General features: G+C 40.7%; 1 protein-coding gene across 1 annotated transcript; it reads left to right on the top strand.

Annotated features, from left to right (window-relative positions):
* The first annotated feature begins 621 nt into the window (after positions 1–621).
* Positions 622–23,807, top strand: ADH5 (alcohol dehydrogenase 5 (class III), chi polypeptide). Its single transcript, XM_033214875.1, has 9 exons — positions 622–774; positions 4,159–4,260; positions 7,277–7,418; positions 7,923–8,010; positions 13,195–13,414; positions 13,565–13,825; positions 15,068–15,203; positions 23,247–23,385; positions 23,519–23,807. Exons 1-9 carry the CDS (start codon positions 763–765, stop codon positions 23,541–23,543), a joined length of 1,125 nt encoding a protein of 374 aa, XP_033070766.1. The 5' UTR covers positions 622–762; the 3' UTR covers positions 23,544–23,807.
* Positions 23,808–27,594: the final 3,787 nt, after the last annotated feature.

The following is a 27,594-nucleotide window of genomic DNA, read 5'->3' as shown; positions in this document are numbered from 1 at the left end:
GAGCGAGACTGTCTCAAACAAACAAAGAGTAAACCGGCAAATACTCCATTCTCTCTCTCTACACTCTGGCCCACTCTTAACACATCAAACTGTCCAGGATCAGGAGACGTTTTGTTCCCCTCATCTCCTTCTTCCAACTCTGCCCATGTTCTACTGTCTCCCCAAAATCCTACCTACCCTTCAGGAACTGCTGGAATGGGAGCTTGGGAAGTTTTCAGCAAATGCCTCTCTCCTCCTTTGTGGCCCCTTTATTCTCACAGCTCTGTGTCCTCTCCCTGTGGCGAGTCCCTTGAGGGGCTGTATCTTACTCCTTGTGTCTGCAAGCACACATAATGCGTATTAGAGGAGGACGCATTTGCCAGTGGAGCACAAAGCTGTTGCAGATCTCTTACTGGTTCTCAAGCGCTATCAGTGAAATTCCCCTTCCCTCACCGTCCACATCTGTAATTTGCAAGCCTCACCTACGATAACTGCTGTAAAGTTACACAGGGGAGCCCTTTCCGGACAAAGAAACGAGTTCTGCAATAAGTCAGTCAGATTTTAGCCACGAAACCGGCGCCACGCAGCATCGCCAGCAAGTGCACCCGGGAATCCACAACCTAGCTGCACGCCCACAGCTCGACCACCGCCCTTCCGGTTGACGCCATTGCAAGCCCGCCCCCACGCTCCGCCCCCTCGCTAGGCGCTCGCCACGCCCACGCCGCCGTCGCCGCGAGGCCCACCCGGATTATCTGCACCCCGCGCTGACCAAAACCCGTGGACATGGCGAACCAGGTAGCGCCCGCTGAGCGGAGGGCCCTGAGTACGAGGGAGGGACTGCATGGCATGGGACCAGGCTGCTGTCCTCGGGGACGCGCGAGGTTCGGCCCAGGACGGGATCTCGCTCCTGGTTCTGAAACTGGGCCCCGGCGAGCGGCTCAGCGGGGCAGAAAGAGAAGGAAGCTTTGTCTCGGCTCTTCAGTTGGGAAGCAGCTTTCTTTGCTGCTTCTGGGACAGCCGGAGCGGGGTGGGGGTGGGAGAGCCGGAGAGTGGGGGACAGGGGCTGGTCAGGACGGTATCCCAGTGGAAATGGCTTAGGAGCGGCCACGCATTGCTTCTTACACGAAGTTAAGTAACTCGCTCTGGGTCGTTCTTGCAGCTTGCATACTTGGCAGAGCTGCAGCCAGGGCCCGTGCTCCTAACTCCTAGGTTGCTTGTGTTTCATAATTGAGCCTACGCCTTAATTATTGTGCCTCCAAGGAGTGTATTTTGGAAAGACCCCTACGTCCCTTTCAGAAACATTTTCGAGCGCTTGAACACCAAGAGATTTATATTCCCTCTAGTCCTCACATAACAAACACCTCCGCGAGATGGGGGCATCTTACCAAAACTGTGGTTTGAGGTCGGTTGTGATGGCGGACTGAGATTGCTCCTAGATGACAAGTTCATAAAATACACATTAGACAGTAAAGAAAGGCAGAAATTACGAATAACATAAATAGTCTAAAAAGTTGCTGATTATTTTAATGCTTTGCAAATTTGGACATTTTCTAGTAAGACATATGGCCTTAACATACTGGAGTTTGAAAGAAAGAAACTCTAACCAGTCTTTCAGACTTAAACTTGGTAGTTGCTTTTCCTTATTGCTGAGTGTCTTTGTTCACAGAATGTGAAAGATTGTAATTGTTACTATAGTTCAAATGTTGAAGTAGTGCCATTTCCCGCGGATTTAGAGTGGGACTTTGTTTTGCTTAGAATTGTCAGTAAAAAGGAAAGGTTAGGCTCCTGTAAGACATTTTTTAAAGGGGAGCAGGCCATCAAATTTAGTATTCTTGTCTCTCTGGATTTTCAGGTTGCATAACTTAATTGTTAGTATTCTGAATCTGAATTGTGGAGTTGAAATTTATGGCACATTGAAGTGAAACAGATTCTAATGCAGTGTCTGATTCTTTGTACTATAAGATTTAATATCTGCAATTTACTTTTAAAAAACGATCATTTCCAGCCTCACCAATTTACAGAGGCCATTCTTTTTTTTTTTTTTTTTTTTCCAGTTCAGATGGAGTTTCACTCTTTGTTGCCCAGGCTGGAGTGCAGTGGCTTGATCTTGGCTCACTGCAACCTCCGCCTCCCGGGTTCAAGCAATTCTCCTGTCTCAGCCTCCCGAGTAGCTGGGATTACAGGCGCCCGCCACAATGCCCGGCTAAGTTTTGTATTTTTGGTAGAGACAGGGTTTCGTCGTGTTGGCCAGGCTGGTCTCGAACTCCTGACTTCAGGTGATCCGCCCATCTCGGCCTCCCAAAGTGTTGGGATTACAGGTGTGAGCCACCGCGCCTGGCCTACAGAGGCCATTCTTTTTATCTCTATCCGGTTCACCTCTCCTTTTCCTCAACCGTTTGTTCTATTGCTGCCAATATACTAACTTACTTTGCAAAGCTATGCTGCGCCAAGAATTGTGTTAGGGACTTCATATTCATATTCATTCTTTCTTTTTTTTTTTTTTTTTTTTCTTAAGCTCTGTCGCCCAGGCTGGAGTGCAGTGGTGCATTCTAGGCTCAGCCACCCCAGTAGCTGGGACTACAGGCACCCGCCACCTCGCCCGGCTAATTTTTTGTATTTTTAGTAGAGACTGGGTTTCACCTAGCCAGGATGGTCTCAATCTGCTGACCTCATGATCCGCCCACTTCGGCCTCCCAAAGTACTGGGATTACAGGCAACTTGAGCCACGGCGCCCGGCCAGGGACTTCATATTCATTCTTACTTAGTCCTCACAATCACCCTATATATAGGTGTTTTATCACCATTTATAATTACTTTTTCCTCATCCTTCAGTATCCCGGTTGGAAGTGAAGCTCTCCCAAACCAAGCAAAGTTACGCTCTTAATCTACTTTTTTTGCTTTCTGTATTACTTTGTGCCCGTCTTTAAATCACACTCTTTGTAATTATTAACTTTAAAATCTGTCTCCTGTGAACCCAGTGGTTTACAACCTTTAGTCTGTCAACGCATTTCTCAAGTGTAAGGTAAACTAATCAGGACCTTTCTCATTACATGTGATTCTCTGGTTGTGGAGGGTATACTGACTATAATCTCTAAAGCAACTCTGTTTGCTATAGATATATTAGTCACTTGTGTAATTTAAAATTTTTCAGTAGCCACATTAAAAAGGAAAAAGTGAAGTTTTAATAGTTTATAATAACATAAATAATGTTACTTAACATAATCAAAATACCATTTCAACATGTAAGCAGTATTTTTTAAAATACTGTTAATGAGATATTTTTACTTTTCTTTGAACTAAGTGTTCAAAGTCCAGCTATATTTATAGCATATCTCTGTTTTCTTTTTTTGTTTGTTTTTTTTTTGTTTTGTTTTGTTTGAGATGACGTCTCGCTCTGTTGCCCAGGCTGGAGTTCAGTGGGACAATCTCGGCTCACTGCAGTCTCCACCTCCCGGGTTCAAGCCGTTCTCCTGCCTCAGCCTCCTGAGTAGCTAGGACCACACAGATGTGCACCACCATGCCCAGCTAATTTTTGTATTTTTGTAGAGACGAGGTTTCACCATGCTGGCCAGGTTGGTCTTGAACTCCTGACCTCGTGATCTGCCTGCCTCAGCCTCCCACAGTGCTGAGATTACAGGCGTGAGCCACCACGCCCGGCCTGTGGTCATTTTCTAAGTGCAAGTGGCTGCTGTATTGGCCCGTGCGGTTACAAGGGATATAGCTCCTCATTGTTACACTCCTAATCCTCCTTCCCACCCTGCAGTTTTGCACCAAACCAGTGGTATTCAGAACAGCCTGATCAAAAGAATTTCTTCCCGCACATGTTAAGCATGCAGATTTCTTGGACACCATGCCAGACCTGCTGAATCAGATTGTCTCGGAACTTGTGTTCTTAACCTGCTCTTGCTATGCATTGTAGAGGGCCATTAAATATTTGATGAGTACAACTTTTTAACCAAAAGATGCTTTTCTATCTGACCAGGTAATCATCTCAATTAAATCATTTTTGATGTCTACTATTTGTATGAAATCTAAAAACATCACTTGGAAAACATATGTTTCTTTGTGAATCTGTGATACACTTTTTAAGGTTAGCATTAATCTGTATCTAAATTGGCTATTAAGTAGTTATTTGTTTAGGAGGATAAACAGCTTACTCCCCTTTTTTCCCCACTTCAGGTTATCAAGTGCAAGGCTGCAGTTGCTTGGGAGGCTGGAAAGCCTCTCTCCATAGAGGAGATAGAGGTGGCACCCCCAAAGGTTCATGAAGTTCGAATCAAGGTAATGATATATTTAAGGCACTGGAAAAAAAAAAAAAAAAGACACAAGGAGGTCTCTGGATAGATGAGTAGATCTGAGATCTGCAGAGGATAAATCCCAAAGGACAGTGTCAAAGAAAAGGTATTGAAAGTCATCCAGCCTTACAATCATAACATCCTTCTCTTATCCCTCACCTTTGCAGCATGCTTCTCCATCTTTTTTAGCTTTGATCTTGGGCTGAACAGCTATCCCCATGGGTCATTGGATTATTGCAATTTATCTTCTGCAGTTGGGGTTTAAGGTAACTCTGTAGGATACTCATTTTTCTGCTGATTACATAACTTTAAATATATGCTGACATGTTAGAAACAAAAGAAGAAATGTTACCAGAAAGGGTTCCTTATTCTGACATCCAGAGTGGGTTCTTGTACCTCAGGCAAGAAAGAATTTGGAGTGAGTTCACAGAGTAAAGTGAAAGCAAGTTTATTAGAGAAGCAAAGAAATAAAAGAATAGCTACTCCATAGACCGAGCAGCAATATGGGCTGTTCACCTGAGTATACTTATAGTTATTTCTTGATTATATGCTAAACAAAGGGTTATTCATGAGTTTTCCAAGAAAGGGGTGGGCAATTCCCAGAACTAAGGATTCCTCCCCCTTTTAGACCATATAGGGTAACTTCATGACATTGCCGTGGCATTTGTAAACTCATGGCACTGGTGAGACTCCCTTTTGGTATCAGATGCACTATAATTAGCCTATAATGAGCCTTGAGGATGACCAGAGGTCACTTTCATTGCCGTCTTGGTTTTAATGGGTTTTTGCTGGCTTCTCTACCCCAGCCTGTCTTATCAGCAGGGTCTTTCTGACGTGTATCTTGTGCCAACCTCCTATTTCATTCTGTGATTAAGAATGCCTAGCATCCAGGGAATGCAGCCCAGTAGGTCTCAGCCTTATTTTACCCAGTGCCTATTCAAGATGGAGTCGCTCTGGTTAAAATGCCTCTGACAGAAATGGTCTTCAGTTTTGCTACAGCGACTAAACAAGATTTGAGAAGAGGCTCCTGATTGAATAGAGCAACAAGCAAGTGAAGTCAGCTTGCTTAGAGAGCTTTAAAATGCACCCACCCTGGCGGACAAGGGTCGGGTTCAGGGAATTCATTATTCTAGTGCTTCTCAACCTCTGGTGGCAGAGAAATGATGTTACCCCTGGAGAGAGGCATATTGTACAAGGCAGCCAGCTGGAGAGATCTTTGAAACCTTGGCATGTAGAAAACTTCATGTGTTTATTTTAGCATTCTACTACTCTCTACTTGTTTTGATATAAAATTAGTGCTTTCGAGTAGTGATCATCAACATTCTAGGAAAAGAGTCACAGCAAAAAAGAGCTGTGACTTGGAATATACTTCTCCCACCATCTCACTTTGAACACACACCACACATACTGGCTCATGCCCCCAAAGATCCTACATACCAGGTGGAGCAGACCAGGACCAAATAACATCTTTTTTCTTTTTTTCTTTTTTTTCTTTTTTTAAGACAGAGTTTCACTCTGTTGCCCAGGCTGGAGTGCAGTGGTGTGATCTCGGCTCACTGCAACCCTTGCCTCCCAGGTTCAAGCAATTCTCCTGCCTCAGCCTCCCTAGTAGCTCAGATTACAGACATGCGCCACCATGCCTGGCTAATTTTTGTATTGTTAGTAGAGACGGAGTTTCACCCTGTTGGTCAGGCTGATCTCCAACTCCTGACCTCAAGTGAGCCACACACCTCGGCCTCCCAAAGTGCTGGGATTACAGGTGTGAGCCACCGCAGCTGGCCCAAATAACATCTTAAGGTCCTTTCCAACCCATACCCAGGAATTTGAAATCTTTTAATAATAGTGCTTTTTTTCCTTCAAATTCAGAAATTAAGCTGATTGTGATTTTGCCACTGAAGAAGATGTTTGTCCTGGATATATTAAGGGCCCGCACAGCTCAGTGGGTATTCATTGTGCTCACTGAGCAGTATGGACACAATGAGTACAGTCATCTTCCCTGCAAAACTGCAGACAGGTAGCAAAGATTGTTACATTGTAAGTGGATATATAAGCCAGGAGCAGAGACACGTAAATAGAACTACTCCAAGATTTTGCCTTTCTGTGCTTTTGGTGGCTTTAAAAGATAAGTTACAGCCGAGCATGGTGGCTCACGCCTATAATGCCAGCACTTTGGGAGGCCAAGGCAGGCAGATCACGAGGTCAGGAGTTCAAGACCAGCCTGGCCAGCATGGTGAAACCCCATCTCTACTAAAAATACAAAAAATTAGCCGGGCCTGGTGGTACGTGCCTGCAATCCCAGCTCCTCGGGAGGCTGAGGCAGGAGAATCACTTGAACCCAGGAGGCGGAGGTTGCAGTGAGCCAAGATCATGCCACTGCACTCCAGCCTGGGTGACAGAGCGAGACTCTGTCTCAAATAATAATAATAATAATAATAATAAGTTACCTTGAAAGCCAGAGAGAGAGAGATAACAGGCTCATTTAAATAGAACTTGTGTCTGGTTTGTAAAAAGGGAGTTGGTTCCTCTCAAAGTTCTGAATTTTGGCCCAGACTCAACCAGACTGGCATATTTCTGAAGTAGTCATTACCTCTTTAAAAATAATATTTCCCAACTGTCATGAGAAAACTAGCAGTGAGATGGAGTCCACCTGTTTTGCACACAGGTGATGTTTCTCTCCATGCTTGAAGGCATGGTGCCCATAAAATGACCTTGTTCACCTTCTCTTGCTAACATGCACTGAAACAGGGACTGGATGTTCCCTATTTCATTGCATATAAATGCACCATTGCTTTTAAGTACCACTAAAAAATTGCTGCCAATTCTAATTGTTAAGACGCCATTGATTATAAGCACATGCTGAATTTAGAGAAGTTAAAATACGAAAGAAATGTGTGTTAGAGTCAGTGAAATACAGTATTATAATAAAATGACTTTTCTTGTATCTGTACCTCTGAATTGCATGCACACACACTTAAACATTCATTGTTTTAATGTCCTAATAGATCATTGCCACTGCAGTTTGCCACACCGACGCCTATACCCTGAGTGGAGCTGATCCTGAGGGTTGTTTTCCAGTGATCTTGGGACATGAAGGTGCTGGAATTGTGGAAAGTGTTGGCGAGGGAGTTACTAAACTGAAGGCGGGTAAGGAGATATTTGAAGCACTTGTTTGATGATTTTGGCTTATTCCTATGGGGAAATTGTTTTTCTGATAAAACTACCCACTACATATTAACAGGTATCATCTAAGTAGATTGTCAAAAGAGTTTATTCCTCATCTGGGAAGCACAAATATTTGGATATTTTTTTCTCTCTGATTTTGCAGACTACTGTTTGTGTGAAACTTTTTAAGTACATTTCCGAAACCAATTTTGGAAGAATTTTTAGAGATGCATCAATGAAGCAGGATTTTGAAGTGTATAACTTCATTGTTCTTCAGTTATTGTTTAAAGAGTTTCATTTAGATAAAAATATTGAAACATACTTTTTGCATGGTCAGACAGTATCTGATGTTACCTAGGTAAAGTTCTAAGATTTGAAGTTGTTAACTTTGCAAAGCCACATCAGTTGACAGGAATTTGCAAAGGCTGGTGTTTTCATTTAGAAATAGATACTACCTGTTCAGGATGTCTTTGCATTTGTTTCCAGGTGACACTGTCATTCCGCTTTACATCCCACAGTGTGGAGAATGCAAATTTTGTCTAAATCCTAAAACTAACCTTTGCCAGAAGATAAGGTTAGTATCTTTTTATATTCTTCTTAAAACACAAGTGCTGCGGGATAATTAAGGAATCAGAGAGACTGAGGGGGTGAGGAGGAATTACTTAATTATTTAGGTGCGCCAACCCAGTTGGATTAACATCCAAAGGACTGAGCCCCAAACAAAGAGTCAAGATACCTTTTAAGCATTTCGTGGGGCGGGGAGAGATCTCTACACGGGGGAGCATATTACAGAAGCGAGAAACAAAGACAGTTATTCAATTGAGACATGCATTACATCATTTCTTACTTTTCAAGGAACAACATGTTTTGCGACTTGAGATTATTTGTCTGTGACCTTGCAGCTGCACAGCTAGAGAAACAGAGTCTTCACAATGCCTGGGAAAGGGAGAGAGAGATAAGGCTCACTAGCCATAGAAAAACAGGCAGTTAATTTTAAAGGACTCCAGCTCTTTCTCTTCCTCAGGGGAAATTGGGTTTTCTTACATATAACTGAGTTTTTGCTTACACATACTTTAATTTTTTTTAATTCCTGTTCCACAAGGTCATATTAACAATGATAAGAATAAATAGTTATGTGGCAGTTTATACAGTGCATTGTATATCAGTGGTTTCATACCATTTTTATAGCAACCTCACTACTATCCCCGTTTTCACAGATGAGAGAAGACTCAGAAATTAAGAAGTTTTGACACAGAGAGGGTACCTGGGCACAGCAGCAACCTTCTCTACTATTTGCAGTTTTCTGCCTAATTGTGCAACTGAAGAAACATTTATTTTTCACATGAGGAAATGTGTAGCTTATAGAGGTGACTGATTTAAGTAACTTGTACAGCCCCCAAGGGGTGTCTGCATTCTGTTTCCTCTCCGCCCCATGAAAGAAGGAAGTAGTGGGGATGTGAAGAGACCAGGGGAGTGACTCCACCTCATGCCTCACCCTGGCCTCACCTTGCCAGCTGTGGTGCCGCATGTTAACCTTGGCTGGTCTTCACAAAGGCAACTGGGCCCTCCCTCTCCCCAGGATCCCCTACCGTGCCACCCCCCCAACCCTGCCCCGGAATGGTTTGTCATAATCTGGAAATTTGTTGGCTCATTTTTCTTTCAACTCCTTTATTTTTCATTGAACAAATCTCTGCTTTTGAAGAGTTGAGGGTATCTGCTATCTTTTTTTCTTTTCTCTCCCTCCCTCCTGCTGCAAAGAAAAGAACCATTCAGTTTTAGGGATGTTTGTGTGTATAGACACTGTCATCTGGATGTAACTTGCTTTGAAGCAGTGTTTTCATTGTGAGTGTGTCTTGCTATAAAAATTTGTTCATATTTTTGTGAATTCAATACTGTATACCATTGTATTATAGTAACTTTTATAAAGCAAACCATAAATATACTGACTTTTCTTACAGGAAAAAAAGGGAGAGAAACTAAGGGGTTTGTCCAGTGTCACCAGCCATTAAGATATAAAACAGAATTTTCGGTACCCATTCTCTTCACAAAACAGTAGGCTAAATTTGCCAAACTATGTAGTAATGTTGTCCAGTGTCACCAGCCATTAAGATATAAAACAGAATTTTCGGTACCCATTCTCTTCACAAAACCGTAGGCTAAATTTGCCAAACTATGTAGTAATGTTGTCCAGTGTCACCAGCCATTAAGATATAAAACAGAATTTTCGGTACCCATTCTCTTCACAAAACAGTAGGCTAAATTTGCCAAACTATGTAGTAATGTTGTCCAGTGTCACCAGCCATTAAGATATAAAACAGAATTTTTGGTACCCATTCTCTTCACAAAACAGTAGGCTAAATTTGCCAAACTATGGAGTAATGTTGTCCAGTGTCACCAGCCATTAAGATATAAAACAGAATTTTCGGTACCCATTCTCTTCACAAAACAGTAGGCTAAATTTGCCAAACTATGTAGTAAGGAAAAACATGCTTGTGAGATTAAACAAAATCATTTTTATGAACCATTTTACTGTCCAGTAAGTGAGAGTAATAAAACTTACCCACTAAGGCTGTTAGGAAGACCGCAGGAGATAACCTAACTCCTTGACACAGAAAAGGTAGTGGTTTTTATTGTAGTGGGTAACAACACTGAAAGAACTACCTCTTTGAGGAAATTTAAGATCCCCTTGTGTGTGTTCCGTTTTCTTTTAAATTCAGGTAGAGCGTGCATATTATAAAGCACTTAAGGTGTATAGATCTTAAGTGTACAGCTCAATGAATAATTATGTATGTAAACACCTGTTGGTTTGAACATCACCCAGATCAAGATAGAGAACCCTGCCAGCACCTGACAAGGCCCCTCATGTCCCTTCCAAGTCAGAACCTGCCTCCCTCCTAGGTTACCACTGTCCTGATTCCTTTCACTGTGACCTTTGTATAAATAGAGTCATGCAGTGCGTGCTCTTTTGTCAGGTTTCTTTCTTTCATAATGTCTGTGAGATATATCAAGCTGCATATACGTCAGTAGTTCTTTTTTGTTGCTCTGTCTTATTCCATTCAGAATACCAGTATTGATCTGTTCTCCTGTTGATGGACATTTAGGTTACTCCAGTTTTGGGTGGTTACAGTTAATGCTGCTAGGAACATTCTTATTTATACATGTCTTTTGATGGATATAAGCATTGCTTTCTTTTGAGCATTTTCTTGAGATTATAATTGCTGAGTCATAGGATATGCATCTACAGCTCTCTGGTGTACTTGTACCAGTTTACACTTGTACCAGCATTGTATGGGAGATCCATTTGTTTGTAATGCCATTGACAAAATTAGTTTATATTTTTGGAAAACAAAATTCCATTTATTTTATAATGCAAATCCTGTTACTTTGGTAAAACCAGAACCAAAAAAAAAATAATAATAATAATCGCTTTGAAAGGGAATTTTAAACACAGTCTGAAAAATTTTGCAACACGTGAAATACAGTAATGGTGATGGGTTCTTTGTGATTGTTACCATTTTGAGAAATTCTTTCAAAGCATAAAATGTATTCCATATCACCGTTTGTTCAAGAAACTCCTCTAGAATACTTCTCACATTAAGGAGGGCTAACCAAATTTAAATTGTTCTCATTAAGATATAGTAGTTATTTTTAGTCGGGTGCAGTGGATCACACCTATAATCCCAACCCTTTGGGAGGCTGAGGCAGATGGTTCACTTGAGTCCAGCAGTTAGAGAACAACGTGCACACGTTGGTGAAATCCCCTCTCTATAAAAAATTTTAAAAATTAGCCGAACTTGGTAGCACGTGCCTGTGGTCCCAGCTGCTCAGTGGCTGTGGTGAGAGGATCACGAGCCCTGGAGGTTGAGGTTGCAGTGAGCAGTGATGTGCCACTGCATTCCAACCTGGGCGACACAGTAAAACCCTTTCTCAAAAAAAAATTATTTTTGATGGAGCTTTGTTACCTGTTCTTTGTTTCTGGTCATATTTGTTTCTCTCTCAAAGAAAATGTATTTGCTCTTGAATCTAGAGGCAGTCTATTTTCTCATCTGTGTATTTATTCATATGTATGTTCCAAAGAGTTTAGCTAAGAGTATACATCAAATTATAGTGTTCAGCCTGGGCAACATAGCAAGACCCCGTCTCTATGCCCCTGTAGTACCAGCTACTTGGTGCGCAGATGCAGGAGGATCACTTGAGCTCAGGCGATCCTCCTGCCTCAGTGTTCAAGGCTGTGGTGAGCTATGCATTCCAGCCTGCGCTGTCTCAAAAAAAAACAAAGCAATTATAGTGTTTATTTTATTTAAAATAACATAATTACTAAACATCAATTCTGTGCCAGACACAATGCTGAAGCCTCATATAATATCTCATTAGATTTTTATAGCAATCTGCAAAGGAAGTTACCTATGTTTCTCAGCATTTCCTGGTGAGAAAATGAAGTCATAAAGATTAATTAACTTGCTCAGATGACACATGATTTGAACCCAAGTGCTCTGACGTTAGGGTGGGTACTCCATTTTTTTTTTTTTTTTTTTTTGAGACGGAGTCTCGCTCTGTCGCCCGGGCTGGAGTGCAGTGGCCGGATCTCAGCTCACTGCAAGCTCCGCCTCCGGGTTCACGCCATTCTGCCTCAGCCTCCCGAGTAGCTGGGACTACAGGCACCCGCCACCTTGCCCGGCTAGTTTTTTTTTGTATTTTTTTTAGTAGAGACGGGGTTTCACCGGGTTAGCCAGGATGGTCTCGATCTCCTGACCTCGTGATCCGCCCACCTCGGCCTCCCAAAGTACTGGGATTACAGGCTTGAGCCACCGCGCCCGGCCTAGGGTGGGTACTCCTAAGCGGGATGTTATATCACCTCTGTTTAGAATAGCAAAAGTAATTTTTGTTACCATTTATTGCATCCGTGGCCCTTGTAAGCTTTTTGGGTTTTCTTTCCTATTGGTGTAACCAAGTCACAGGTAAAACAAAGTGAAGAGGTAATTTAACTTGCATTATTGAGGACTGTTAGTTACACTTCAGAAAAATGCTTCCTGAAAGATATAAATTAGCCAGTTTGGCCATCTGTTTTCGTCAGCTGATCTGGTTAATGGTTTGTAATCTCTGCTTGCATAGATACTGGTTTTGGCTTTATCCTTTATGAAGTAATATTTGCTCACAGAGGTTTTTTCATTTTTTTAATTTTTGAGACAGGGTCTCATTCTGTCACCCAGGCTGGAATGTAGTGGCACAGTCACGGCTCACTGCAGCCTCAAACTCCTGGACTGAAGTGAACCTCCTGCAAGCATGTGCCCCACTACACCTGGCTAATTTTATTTTTTGTAGAGGTAGGGTGTTGCTATGTTGCCCAGGCTACTCTCAAACTCCAGGATTCAAGTTGTCCTCCTGTCTCAACTTCCCAAAGTACTGGGATTATAGGAGTGAGCCACTGCACCCAGCCCACCGTTTTAATGATGGGATTTTAAAATAATTCCAACTGATCCATAAGTTGTACCTCATAAAATGAGTTCAATATTCTAACAGTATGATCTAGAAGGCTAGTGAATATTGGAAAAGATGGATAAGATTATAAATCTCTTATAAATTTCGTTTATAAGGCTTTGCTGCAAGGTGCTAAATTACTAATAAATACATTCAAAATTTTAGTTTACAACACTTTCTGAATATTTACTTGTCATTATTTTTAAAACTGATTTCTTTTTCCTGTGGGTTCTTAGAAACCTAATTCCAACTTGCCTTTTTCACTTCTTATTTTCTTTAGAGTCACTCAAGGGAAAGGATTAATGCCAGATGGTACCAGCAGATTTACTTGCAAAGGAAAGACAATTTTGCATTACATGGGAACCAGCACATTTTCTGAATACACAGTTGTGGCTGATATCTCTGTTGCTAAAATAGATCCTTTAGCACCTTTGGATAAAGTCTGCCTTCTAGGTTGTGGCATTTCTACTGGTTATGGTGCTGCTGTGAACACTGCCAAGGTAAGAGATTGACTTGGGATTTTACTTCTGCCTTCTAATTTAATTCAGTGAAACTGTCCTAGAATAGTGAAATTGGCCCATCTGTATGAAACCCAGCGATTCTCTTGACTCTGGTAGAATGCGTACTTTATAAACTGTCTTTACTCCTAGGTGGAGCCTGGCTCTGTTTGTGCGGTCTTTGGCCTGGGAGGAGTTGGATTGGCAGTTATCATGGGCTGTAAAGTGGCTGGTGCATCCCGGATCATTGGTGTGGACATCAATAAAGATAAATTTGCAAGGGCCAAAGAGTTTGGAGCCACTGAATGTATTAACCCTCAGGATTTTAGTAAACCCATCCAGGAAGTGCTCATTGAGATGACTGATGGAGGAGTGGACTATTCCTTTGAATGTATTGGTAATGTGAAGGTCATGGTGAGTATGAGCTTCATTCCTTTTTAATTTATGGAACTGCTTTCTTTGAAGTGCAGTTTTAGATTAAAAATTGTTTTGGCAAAGGAAAGTTTCTTGATAAGAATTATTCTAGTGAAAGAAGGTGAAAATATCTATTTGAACTACAGTGGGAAGTGATACAAGAACAGCTCAGGGAAGGATGAGATGTGTCTTTGCCTTTCAATGCCTGCTAAGTGCATGTCTCATGAAATGAAAAGACAGAATAAAGCAGTTGTGCAGAGCATGGGCTTTGGAATCAAATACACATCCACTTACTAACTCAGTGACCCCGAACAAACAGCTTCTCTCAACCTCAGTTTCCTCATCTATAAAATGCAGGTACAGGTTGAACATCGATCCCTAATCCAAAAATCCAAAATGCTCCAAAATCTGAAACTTTGAGCACCAACATGATGCTCAAAGGAAATGTTCATTGGAGCTTTTCAGATTAGGAATGCTCAGCCAATAAATACGATGCAAATATTCCAATTCCGAAAAAATCCAAAAATCAAAATGCTCTGGTCCCAAGCATCTCAGATAAAAGATAACCAACCTGTAGTAACAATACCTACTTAAACCTACCTAGACACTCAGTAAAAGTATTACTATTAATTCTGCTGCCTGCTTTTTAAAATTAAATCCTTTAGAGTTTAACTACAGTTTACTTTTTAAAATAGAAAGCAAATAAACATTTTAATTTATTAATATTTAACTTTAACAATTAACAAATTAACCAGGTTAATTTGTTAAAATAAATTGTTCAGGCCGGGAGTGGTGGCTCACGCCTGTAATCCTAACACTTTGAGAAGCCAAGGCAGGTGGATCACTTGAGGCCAGGAGTTCGAGACCAGCCAGGACAACATGACGAAACCCCGTCTCTACTAGAACTATAAAAATTAGCTGGGTGTCGTGGCGCATGCCTGTAATCCCAGCTGCTAGGGAGGCTGAGGCACGAGAATCGCTTGAACCTGGGAGGCAGAGGTTGCCATGAACCGAGATCATGCCACTACACTCCAGCCTGGGTGCCAGAGGGAGGCTATCTCAAAAAAAAAAAAGTAAATGAAAATATAAATTATTCAATGAAATTGAGCTCACTAAATGTTAAGTTTGGCCTTTTGTTGCCATTTTCTTTAAAAACAATGGCATCTCTAGAAGTTTCTGGGAAGCAGTTATTCTCAGGAAAATGCACTGACTTCTGTGATTTGGTCATATCTGTGCCTGCAGAGAGCAGCACTTGAGGCGTGTCACAAGGGCTGGGGCGTTAGCGTGGTGGTTGGAGTAGCTGCTTCAGGTGAAGAAATTGCCACTCGTCCATTCCAGCTGGTAACAGGTCGCACATGGAAAGGCACTGCCTTTGGAGGTAATTCAGTGGATGAGATTACTGCATTTTCTCTTTTGTTATTTGCATTGGCAGATGTTTAATTCCAGCCTAATTTTTTTATATTAACAAGAATCTTCATGGGCTGCCTTCTCATTATAAGTTGTTGCATGCAAGTCTGTTTTATTAGAAGGGATTCAGACTCAGTCACTATCTACCCCTAGGACTGGAGAGGTATTCACCTTCTCCTGAAACATAGGGCCACTTGGTGCATATTCTGTAAAAGAAACAAATCAATATTCTGTTAGTGAGGAAGTAGTTATGGGTATAACAGGGGCAGGAAGTTGATTGCAAAGTAAGCAAACAGTATCAGCCATTGTGTGTTTCTTCTTGTGGACTCAAGTAGCTTGTTACATTTTTATTCATTTTTCCCGGAGTACAGTGATCACTGGATGTGATAATACATCCAGTGATGTATGATTTTAGCAGTAACCAATATTGAGTCTCAAACTGAAAATATTTCATTGGATGAAGCCTTATCATAAAATCAAAAAGCTGCTAGACTGATCATTTTTCCCTTGTGATCCTAAAAAGTCCTTGGTGGTTTGGGGTTGCAGGGAAACACTTTCTATCTTTTCCATGGTTGCTCAGCCAGAGGAGAAAAGATGTCACAACATGTTTGTATTTCCCAACGATTGTGAATGAATGAGTCTAAAGTTTTTAAAGGGCTTTCAAAATATATATTTGTATTTCATCATCCTCCTAAAGAAAAAAATCACATCGCGTGTGTTTTGAATGATCTGTGTTTCACAGGTTGTCTTTTAAGGTCCTCTGCCTCATATTATGCCAGCTTTTTTGAAGGCCAGAAGAAAAGATTTGGAAAGTATGCTAAAATGAGGGGTTTGGCCAAAGTCTTCCTTCTTTATAACTACAGAATTTGCCTTAGAAAATGTCTATCTGATTTGCCCTCCTCTTCAAAGCTCTAGATATATGCCACAGCAGAGTATCATAGAAGAAACTTTGTAAGCTGTGTATGCTATTTGGGGGCATCATTTTTTCCATGGCTGTATTTGAAAGGGCATTCCAAGCCTGGCTGATCCAGGGGGTCTTGGTAGTAACCTCTAACTGAAGCCTCATTCTGGCACATGCTGGTTGGGTAATTCACTGTATCATTGAGGCCCCTTGCATTGCTAAAATATGATCCAAAGATAATAGAAGTTTTTGTCTAGAGAACAGGAGTGGCTGTGGTCATCTCAGTTACCAGGTTTAAAAAGAAAGAAAAAATCCCCACAATTTGTGGGGAAAGAATAATTAGTGGAGAATATAAGGGAGGAGGTTTGGAAAAGGCTCAAAAGAGGTTTGAAATATGGTTGAAAGCATCCTTAGAAGGTAGAAGGCTTCTTGTTGATTGTGTTGCTTCTTTAGAAACAGTGAGAAATTGAAGCACCTAATTTTCTTTAAAATCTTACCATTTAGCTAAGAGTTCTGTTTCATTTTTTAGTTTCATAGTTTTCTGTTCTGAGATGCTATTCCTATTTCATTGTTAAATTTAAAACCAAGGAAACAAAGTCCTGTATTATATGAGTTTTTTTCTTACTTGAATATCATAATTATAGAAATCTTTGCTGATGTGGACCTAAATAAGCTTGTTGTTGAGACTTCCAGAGTTCTGTCGTGGGCAGTTTTAAAAGTCTCAATAGGCCAAAACTTAATGAGGTTTTAATAAATCTTAATACAGAGAAAGGAAAATTCTCATAAGTATTTACTTCTTTTTTTTTATATCCATAGCTATTTTTATATCCATAGTTTTATTGGTTTTTTTTTGAATTATACTTTAAGTTCTAGGGTACATGTGCACAAGGTACACATTTGTTACATATGTATACATGTGCTATGTTGGTGTGCTGCACCCATTAACTCGTCATTTATATTAGGTATATACCCTAATGCTATCCCTGCCACCTCCCCCACCCCATGACAGGCCCCGTTGTGTGATGTTCCCCACCCTGTGTCCAAGTGTTCTCATTGTTAAATTCCCACCTATGAGTGAGAACATGCGGTGTTTGGTTTTCTGTCCTTGGCGATAGTTTGCTCAGAATGATGGTTTCCAGCTTCATCCATGTCCCTACAAAGGACATGAGCTCACCTTTTTGTATGGCTGCATAGTATTCCATGATGTATATGTGCTACATTTTCAAATCCAGTCTATCATTAATGGACATTTGGGTTGGTTCCAAGTCTTTGCTATTGTGAATAGTGCCACAATAAGCATATGTGTGCATGTGTCTTCATAGCAGCATGATTTATAATCCTTTGGGTATATACCCAGTAATGGAATTGCTGGGTCAAATGGTATTTCTAGTTCTAGATCCTTGAGGAATCGCCACACTGTCTTCCACAATGGTTGAACTAGTTTACAGTCCCACCAACAGTGTAAAAGTGTTCATATTTCTCCACATCCTCTCCAGCACCTGTTGTTTCCTGACTTTTTAATGATTGACATTCTAACTGGTGTGAGATGGTATCTCATTGTGGTTTTGATTTGCATTTATCTGATGGCCAGTGATGATGAGCATTTTTTTGTGTATCTGTTGGCTGCATAAATGTCTTCTTTTGACAAGTGTCTGTTCATATCCTTTGCCCACTTTTTGATGGGCTTGTCGATTTTTTTCCTGTAAATTTGTTTAAGTTCTTTGTAGATTCTGGATATCAGCCCTTTGTCAGATGGGTAGATTGTAAAAATTTTCTCCCATTCTGTAGGTTGCCTGTTCACTCTGATGGTAGTTTCTATTGCTGTGCAGAAGCTCTTTAGTTTAATTAGATCCCATTTGTCAATTTTGGCTTTTGTTGCCATTGCTTTTGGTGTTTTAGTCATGAAGCCCTTGCCCATGCCTATGTCCTGAATGGTATTGCCTAGGTTTTCTTCTAGGGTTTTTATGGTTTTAGGTCTAACATTTAAGTCTTTAATCCCTCTTGAATTAATTTTTGTATAAAGTGTAAGGAAGGGATCCAGTTTGAGCTTTCTACTTGTGGCTAGCCAGTTTTCCCAGCACCATTTATTAAATAGGGAATCCTTTCCCCCATTTATTGTTTTTGTCAGATTTATCAAAGATCAGATGGTTGTAGATGTGTGGTATTATTTCCAAGGGCTCTATTCCTTTCCATTGGTCTATATATCTGTTTTGGTACCAGTACCATGCTGTTTTGGTTACTGTAGCCTTGTAGTATAGTTTGAAGTCAGGTAGTGTGACGCCTCCAGCTTTGTTCTTTTTGCTTAGGATTTTCTTGGCAGTGCGGGCTCTTTTTTGGTTTCATATGAACTTTAGTTTTTTTCCAATTCTGTGAAGAAAGTCATTGGTAGCTTGATGGGGATGGCATTGAATCTGTAACTTACCTTGGGCAGTATGGCCATTTTCACCATATTGAGTCTTCCCATCCATGAGCATAGAATGTTCTTCCATTTATTTGTGTCCTCTTTTATTTTGTTGAGCAGTGACTTGTAGTTCTTGAAGCGGTCCTTCACATCCCTTGTAAGTTGTATTCCTAGGCATTTTATTCTCTTTGTAGCAATTGTGAATGGGAATTCACTCATGATTTGGCTGTCTGTTACTGGTATATAGGAATGCTTGTGATTTTTGCACATTGATTTTGTATCCTGAGACTTTGCTGAAGTTGCTTATCAGCTTAAGGAGATTTAGGGCTGAAACTATGGGGTATTCTAAATATACAGTGATGTCATCTGCAAACAGTTTGCAGGAAGACAATTTGACTTCCTGTTTTCCTAATTGGATACCCTTTATTTCTTTCTCCTGCCTGATTGCCCTGGCCAGAACTTCCAACACTATGTTGAATAGGAGTGGTGAGAGAGGGCATCCCTGCCTTGTGCCAGTTTTCAAAGGGAATGCTTCCAATTTTTGCCCATTCAGTATGATATTGGCTATGGGTTTGTCATAAATAGCTCTTATTATTTTGAGATACATCTCATCAATACCTCGTTTATTGAGAATTTTTAGCATGAAGCGCGGTTGAATTTTATCGAAGACCTTTTCTGCATCTATTGAGATAATCATGTGGTTTTTGTCTTTGGTTCTGTTTATATGATGGATTACGTTTATTGATTTGCATATGTTGAACCAGCCTTGTGTCCCAGGGATGAAGCCAACTTGATCATGGTGGATAAGCTTTTTGATGTGCTACTGGATTCAGTTTGCCAGTATTTTATTGAGGATTGTTGCACTGATGTTCATCAGCGATATTGGTCTAAAATTCTCTTTTTGTTGTGTCTCTGCCAGGCTTTGGCATCAGGATGATACTGGCCTCATAAAATGAGTTACGGAGGATTTCCTCTTTTTCTATTGATTAGAATAGTTTCAGAAGGAATAGTACTGGCTCCTCTTTGTACCTCTGGTAGAATTCGACTGTGAATCCGTCTGGCCCTGGACTTTTTTTGGTTGATTGGTAGGCTATTAATTATTGCCTCAATTTCAGAACCCGTTTTTGGTCTATTCAGGGATTCACCTTCTTCGTGGTTTAGTCTTCAGAGGGTGCATTCCAGGAATTTATCCATTTCTTCTAGATTTTCTAGTTTGTTTGCGTAGAGGTGTTTATAGTATTCTCTGATGGTAGTTTGTATTTCTGTGGGGTCGGTGGTGATATGCCCTTTATCATTTTTTATTCATCTGTTTGATTTTTCTCTCTTTTCTTCTTTATTAGTCTTGCTAGTGGTCTATCAATTTTGTTGATCTTTTCAAAAAACCAGCTCCTGGATTCATTGATTTTTTTTGAAGGGATTTTTGCATCTCTATCTCCTTCAGTTCTGCTCTGATCTTAGATTTCTTACCTTCTGCTAGCTTTTGAATGTGTTTGCTTTTGCTTCTCTAGTTCTTTTAATTGTGATGTTAGGGTGTCAATTTTAGCTCTTTCCTACTTTCTCTTGTGGGCATTTAGTGCTATAAATTTCCCTCTACACACTGCTTTAAATGTGTCCCAGAGATTATGGTATGTTGTGTCTATGTTCTCATTGGTTTCAAAGAACATCTTTATTTCTGCCTTCATTTCGTTATGTACCCAGTCGTCATTCAGGAGCACGTTGTTCAGTTTCCATGTAGTTTAGACGGTTTTGAGTGAGTTTCTTAATCCTGAGTTCTAGTTTGATTGCACTGTGTTCTGAGAGAGTTTGTTATAATTTCTGTTCTTTTACATTTGCTGAGGAATGCTTTTACTTCCAACTATGTGGTCAATTTTGGAATAAGTGTGATGCAGTGCTGAGAAAAATGTATAATCTGTTGCTTTTGGGTGGACAGTTCTGTAGATAACTATTATGTCCACTTGGTGCAGAGCTGAGTTCAATTCCTGGATATCCTTGTTAACTTGTGGATCTGTCTAATGTTGACAGTAGGGTGTTAAAGACTCCTAGTATTATTGTGTGGGAGTCTAAGTCTCTTTGTAGGTGTCTAAGGACTTGCTTTATGAATCTGGGTGCTCCTTATTGGGTGCATATATATTTAGGATAGTTAGCTCTTCTTGTTGAATTGATGTTTTTACCATTATGTAATGGCCTTCTTTGTCTCTTTTGATCTTTGCTGGTTTAAAGTCTGTTTTATCAGAGACTAGGATTGCAACCCCTGCTTTTTTTGGCTTTCCATTTGCTTGGCAGATCTTCCTCCATCCCTTTATTTTGAGCCTATGTGTGTCTCTGCACGTGAGATGGTTCTCCTGAATATAGCACACTGATGGGTCTTGACTCTTTATTCAGTTTGCAAGTCTGTGTCTTTTAATTGGTACATTTAGCCTATTTACATTTAAGGTTAAAATTGTTATGTGTGAATTTGATCCTGTCATTATGATGTTAGCTAGTTACTTTGCTCATTAGTTGATGCAGTTTCTTCCTAGCATCAATGGTCTTTACAATTTGACATGTTGCAGTGGCGGGTACCAGTTGTTTCTTTCCATGCTTAGTGCTTCCTTCAAGAGCTCTTGTAAGGCAGACCTGGTTGTGACAAAATCTCTCAGCATTTGTTTGTATGTAAAGGATTTTATTTCTCCTCTGCTTATGGCTGGATATGAAATTCTGGGTTGAAAATTCTTTAAGAATGTTGAATATTGGCCTCCACTCTCTTCTGGCTTATAGAGTTTCTGCTGAGAGATCCACTGTTAGTCTATGGGCTTCCCTTTGTGGGTAACCCAACCTTTCTCTCTGGCTGCCCTTCGCATTTTTTCCTTCATTTCAGCTTTGGCGAATCTGACAATTATGTGTCTTGGAGTTGCTCCTCTCGAGGAGTATTTTTGTGGCTTTCTCTGTATTTCCTGAATTTCAGTGTTGGCCTGCCTTGCTAGGTTGGGGAAGTTCTCCTGGATAATATCCTGCAGAGTGTTTTCCAACTTGGTTCCATTCTCCCCGTCACTTTCAGGTACACCAATCAGACATAGATTTGGTCTTTTCACATGGTCCCATATTTCTTGGAGGCTTTGTTCGTTTCTTTTTACTCTTTTTTTCTCTAAACTTCTCTTCTCGCTTCATTTCATTCATTTGATCTTCAGTCATTGATACCCTTTCTTCCAGTTGATCAAATAGGCTACTGAAGCTTAGGCATGTGTCATGTAGTTCTTGTGCCATGGTTTTCAGCTACATCAGGCGAGGTCTTCTCTACACTGTTTATTCTAGTTAGCCATTCGTCTAATCTTTTTTCAAGGTTTTTAGCTTCTTGGCAGTGGGTTCGAACATCCTTCTTTAGCTCAGAGAAGTTTGTTATTACTGATCGTCTGAAGCCTTCTTCTCTCAGCTCATCAAAGTCATTCTCCGTCCAGCTTTGTTCTGTTGCTGGCGAAGAGCTGCGTTCTTTTGGAGGATAAGAGGCACTCTGATTTTTAGAATTTTCAGCTTTTCTGCTCTGGTTTCTCCCCATCTTTGTGGTTTTATCTACCTTTGGTCTTTGATGATGGTGACATACAGATGTGGTTTTGGTGTGGCTGTCCTTTCTCTTTGTTAGTTTTCCTTCTAAGAGTCAGGACCCTCAGCTGCAGGTCTGTTGGAGTTTGCTGGAGGTCCACTCCAGACACTGTTTCCCTGGGTATCACCAGTGGAGGCTGCAGAACAGCAAATAATGCAGAACGGCAAATGTTGCTGCCTGATCCTTCCTCTGGAAGCTTCGTCTCAGAGGGGCATCTGGCCGTATGACGTGCCAGTAGGCCCCTACTGGGAGGTGCCTCCCAGTTAGGCTACTCGGGGGTCAGGGACACACTTGAGGAGGCAGTCTGTCCGTTCTCAGATCTCATACTCCATGCTGTGAGAACTACTACTCTCTTCAAAGCTGTCAGGGACATTTAAGTCTGCAGAAGTTTCTACCCCGTTTTGTTCAGCTATGCCCTGTCCCCAGAGGTGGAGTCTATAGATGCAGGCAGGCCTCCTTGAGCTGCAGTGGACTCCATCCAGTTCGAGCTTCCTGGGCCGCTTTGTTTACCTAGTCAAGCCTCAGCAATGGTGGACACCCCTCCCCCAGCCTTGTTGCCACCTTGCAGCTCAATCTCAGACTGTTATGCTAGCAGTGAGCGAGGCTCCGTGGGCATGGGACCCTCCGAGCCAGGCATGGGATATAATCTCCTGGTGTGCTGTTTGCTAAGACCATTGGTAAAGCGCAGTATTAGGGTGGGAGTGTCCCAATTTTCCAGGTACCGTTTGTCACGGCTTCCTTTGGCTAGGAAAGGGAATTCCCCGACACTTGCGCTCCCCGGGTGAAGTGATGCCCTGCCCTGCTTTGGCTTACACTCCGTGGGCTGCACCCACTGTCCAAAAAGCCCCAGTGAGATGAACCCAGTACCTCTGTTGGAAATGCAGAAATCACCCGTCTTCTGCATCACTCACGCTGGGAGCTGTAGACTGGAGCTGTTCCTATTCGGCCATCTTCAAGTATTTACTTCTTAACTGAAAGGTGTTTGTCAAATTCTTCATTTCCATGCTATTTTGGATTTTTCATTACCCTTTAGCTCATCAAAAAATTCATTCTTTTAAATGCGTTTGTGTCCTCCATTAAGTAACAAGCATATTGCAGGAATTTGTTGAATAAATTAATGTGTGATTTCTTTTAGGATGGAAGAGTGTTGAAAGTGTCCCAAAGTTGGTGTCTGAATATATGTCCAAAAAGATAAAAGTTGATGAATTTGTGACTCACAATCTGTCTTTTGATGAAATTAACAAAGCCTTTGAACTGATGCATTCTGGAAAGAGGTAAGCTTTCTCTTTAACTGTATATCATAGAATGTAATAATGACACAGAGTTTGAGGCAATGGAGAGTCGAAAAACAATTTTAGTGGTCTTAAAGGTATCATTTAAAACTTAGTATGTTGGTTCCTTTTACAGCATTCGAACTGTTGTAAAGATTTAATTCAAAAGAGAAAAATAATGTCCATCCTGTTGTGATGCAATGGAAGCAGCTTAACAGGCAGGGAGAAGTGCCTGTAACCTCACAGCCTCATAGAGCTTCACAGCTACTCCAGAGAATAGTGATATTTGTAATTCATGAATATAATCAAGGACAAGGATAATTCAGTCATGAACCTGTTTTCCGGACTCTCCTCCACATAAATAATTGCTAGCTAATTAAGGAATATTTTAACATAATAAAAGTAATTTCTGCGTTTGTGTGGAAGTTGTCTTCTTTGTTTTATGCTGTAATCATTGTCGTGGTTTGCTCATTATCTTCATTCTGTAAAGGAAAGATAAAGGAAGCAGGGCAGTGGTGGGTGTCTGAAACCTCAGAAACATTCGTTGAACTTTGAAGGGTCTCAGGCCTGTTGATTAAAGAACAGATCCTAGCCATTAGTGACAGAGTTAATCAGGACCCAAGTCTGCTTCTGTGATAGTATCTTGAAGGCAGGTACTGTGCCTTGTTCATACCTGTACCCCCAAATTCCTAGTATGGCATCTGCCCCTCACAGGGCACTAAAATGTATTAATTGAAACAGCATTCTGGGCTTAAATAGGTGTATGTGTGTGTTGGTTGTGGCTGTACTATTTCTAGTATAGTGAATTACATACTGAATATCAAAGTTCTCAGCACCTACTTTTGTCAAATCTTAACATTATGCCACTTCCAGATCACATTGCCGTTCCTCCCTTCCAGAGGTCACAATTATCCAAAACTTAATGCTTATCATTCCTGTATATGTTGTTGTACTTTCACTGTATATAACCTAAACCATCTACTCTTTAGTACTGTTTTATGTTTTTAAGCCTTATACTGGCTCATTCTACAGCTTTTCTTTTTTCACTCAATCTATATTGTATGTGAAGTTCTCATTCATTAATCTTAGTACTATGTAGTAGTATTCAATTATGGGAACTACCGTAATTTATCTGTTCTCCAGTTGAAGGCATGAAGTTGTTGCCAGTTTCTGTATTACAACACTGTAGTGGAACATTCTTCTGTATTGGGCTCACTGCATTAGTTACTTAAGACGTGTATCAGAATAAACACATTTAGCCTTACTAGACATTGCCAAATTGCTCTTCAAAGTAGATGTGAATTTTTGTGAATTACATGAGTGTGGAATGGTGTTTTATTTTCCTCAATTACTTGTTAACTCCTTCATTCTAATGGACATTTTATTTTACTGTGAAGAACCTGTTCCTATATATCCTGTGCCCAACTTTCTATTGAATTATTTCTCTTTCTCTGAATAATTTTTAGGAGTTCTTTATTCTAGACATCAATCATTTGTCAGTTTTATATGTTGCAAATATCTTCTAGTCTATCTTGTGACTTTTCTTTTTACTTCATGGCATTTTGTTGAATAAAGTTTTAATGTAGTCACATAAATCTTCCTGGTGTAGTGGTAAGTAACATTTAAGTTATTTTATCCTGAGAAGTATAAAGAAGCAAACACAAATGGTCCAGGATCTTACCATCCTGATAATCCTTGACACAAAAATAAATGAATGAATGCAATATACCTAAGGGTTAGAAAATACAAATTGTTAGGAAATTATATAATGAGAAAGAAAAGTTATACACTAACCTGCAAAAACTGGGTGATTACTGTTAAGTTTCTTATGTGTCTTCTCAGGAGTTTCTATGCGCACAATAGCATACATATCCTTTAAGATTACACAAAAGGAATACTATCAACACTATTCTGTGCCCTTTTTTCTCCACGTTAGCGTTATTTTAGTCTGTATCAGTGCATCACATTTACCATGCAAATATCTTTTGGTTGGATTGATGCTATGTACTTTTTCAATTTATTGATATGGTTTAAAGGCTCCCACAGAATTATGTGTGAGAGAGCAACATGTCATTGATCGAAAAGTGGGAAACTGGTAGTTAGGGTCAGGACTTCCCCTTTTCAGAACTTTGGTGCATTTGAAGTGCCTGACAATGTAGTCCAGCTTCCCTCCTGTTTTACCTAGAGGGCTGGAGATTTGAGGACCTAAATGGGCCCCAAGTATTATCTTAAGTGAACTGAAAGGAAGGAGAAATTAAAACTAGCTTCTACTCCACTTGTAAGAGATGTTTCTAATCTTTGGTGTAGCCCAGCCTTCTAGGAACAAAAGTAACCTAAGTTGGCAACTGCAATAACAAAACAGTTATGGAGAGTATGGAGGAAAGCCAATTCACTCCTAAAGGTCTTGTCCTTTGACTTTTCTTCTTAAACATGAGATATACATGAATTGCAATGGCAAATATTTAGGTTTGCCAATATGAAAATGTAAAGCAGTTTTAAGATATTAAAATAGGCCAAGTGCGGTGGCCCACAACTAATCCCAGCACTTTGAGAGCCCAAGGCAGGAGGATCACTTGGCCTCAGGAGTTCAAGACCAACCTGGGCAACACAGACCTCATCTCTAGAAAAAAAAAAAAAAAAAGTTTTTTTATTTGGCCAGGCAGGGTGGCATGTGCCTGTGGCCCTAGCTACTAAGGAGGCTGAGTTAGAAAGATGGCTTGAGCCCAGGAGGTTGAGACTGTAGTGAGCCATAATCACAACACTGCACAGCCTGGGCAACAGAGACCCTGTTTTTTAAAAAAAAAAAATTAAAATACTACTCCAATTCTTATAGCTAGCCTATTATTGAATTTACTTTTCATTTCTGGCAAAGTACATACTCTTGAGCCAGCTGATTAAGTTTAGTATTAGCATTTCCTGGCTGAAAGCACAACTATCTCTAAAGAATCAGTTGTATAAAATCTGTGCTTGAGACCAGGTCAAGGCTGCAGTGAGCTTTGATCACACCACTGCACTCCAGCCTGGGTGGCAGAGTGAAACCCTGTCACAAAAACAATAAAAATAATTTTACAATTAGAATTCCTGGTTCATGAGACTTGGCTATAGTTGCTTTTTTTTTTTTTTTTTAAAAGACAGTCTCACTCTGCAGCCCAGACTGGAGTGCAATGGCATGATCTCACCTCACTGCAATCTCCACCTCCCGGGTTCGAGCAATTCTCCTACCTTGCTTCCCAAGTAGCTGGGATTACAGGTGCCCGCCACCACACCTGGTTAATTTTTGTATTTTTTTTGTAGAGACGGGGTTTCACCAGGTTGGCCAGGTTGGTCTTGAACTCCTGACCTCAGGTGATCTGCCCACCTCAGCCTCCCAAAGTGCTGGGATTAAAGGCGTGAGCCACCGCTCCTGGCCAAGTCTTTCCTTTTAAGGTCATTTTAATACATTGTCTTAAATGGAACTGAGGAATTGCTAAACATATATAAACATATATGTTATATATGCCAAAAACTGCTGGGCGTGGTGGTTCACACTGTAATCCCAGCACGTTGGGAGGCCGAGGCAGGTGGATCACTTGAGGTCAGAAGTTTGAGACCAGCCTGGCCAACATGGTGAAACCCTGTTTCCACTAAAAATACAAAAATTAGCTGGGTGTGGTGGCACACAACACCTGTAATCCCAGCTACTCTGCAGGCTGAGGCAGGAGAATCGCTTGAAACCCGGGAAGCAGAGGTTGCAGTGAGCCGAGATCGCACCACTGCAGTACAGCCTGATCGATAGAGACTCAGTCCCCCAAAAAATAAATAACCATTCACTATGTGCATGTTAGCAAATCTACCCTGGTTGTCCAAAATTGGGATTCAACCCCTTTGGAAGTATTGGGAGAAATTTTTTAAATTGATACACAATAGTTGTACATACTTATGGGGCATGTAATATTGATATGTGCATACGATGTAAATGATCACATTAGAGTAACTGGAATATCCATCACCTCAAACAATAATTTCTGAAAGAACATTCCAAAGCTGCTCTTTCAGCTGTTTTGAAATATACAATAAATTAATTGTTGGAAAACTTTTGAAAGTTATCTTTAAGCTGCTTTTTTGGACAAGAGGTATATAACTGCAATACAGATGGATATTAACTTCCACTGTATATTTCATTAAAGCTGGTAAAATTTCTTTAGTTAAAAGATCTAAAATTTTGCCATATAA

Source organism: Trachypithecus francoisi, unplaced genomic scaffold (genome assembly GCF_009764315.1).
Source record: "Trachypithecus francoisi isolate TF-2019V2 unplaced genomic scaffold, Tfra_2.0 Lachesis_group1, whole genome shotgun sequence".
NCBI lineage: Eukaryota > Metazoa > Chordata > Mammalia > Primates > Cercopithecidae > Trachypithecus > Trachypithecus francoisi.
The sequence above is the reverse complement of the archived record's forward strand: the minus strand, read 5'-3'. Positions and strand labels throughout refer to the sequence as shown.

What these genes read in the sequence shown, in the direction of transcription:
- ADH5 (XM_033214875.1), top strand. An exon ending in CTGCTGTGAACACTGCCAAG is followed by an intron (nt 13,415 to 13,564) that starts GTAAGAGATTGA and finishes CTTTACTCCTAG; the next exon opens with GTGGAGCCTGGCTCTGTTTG. An exon ending in GAAAGGCACTGCCTTTGGAG is followed by an intron (nt 15,204 to 23,246) that starts GTAATTCAGTGG and finishes GATTTCTTTTAG; the next exon opens with GATGGAAGAGTGTTGAAAGT.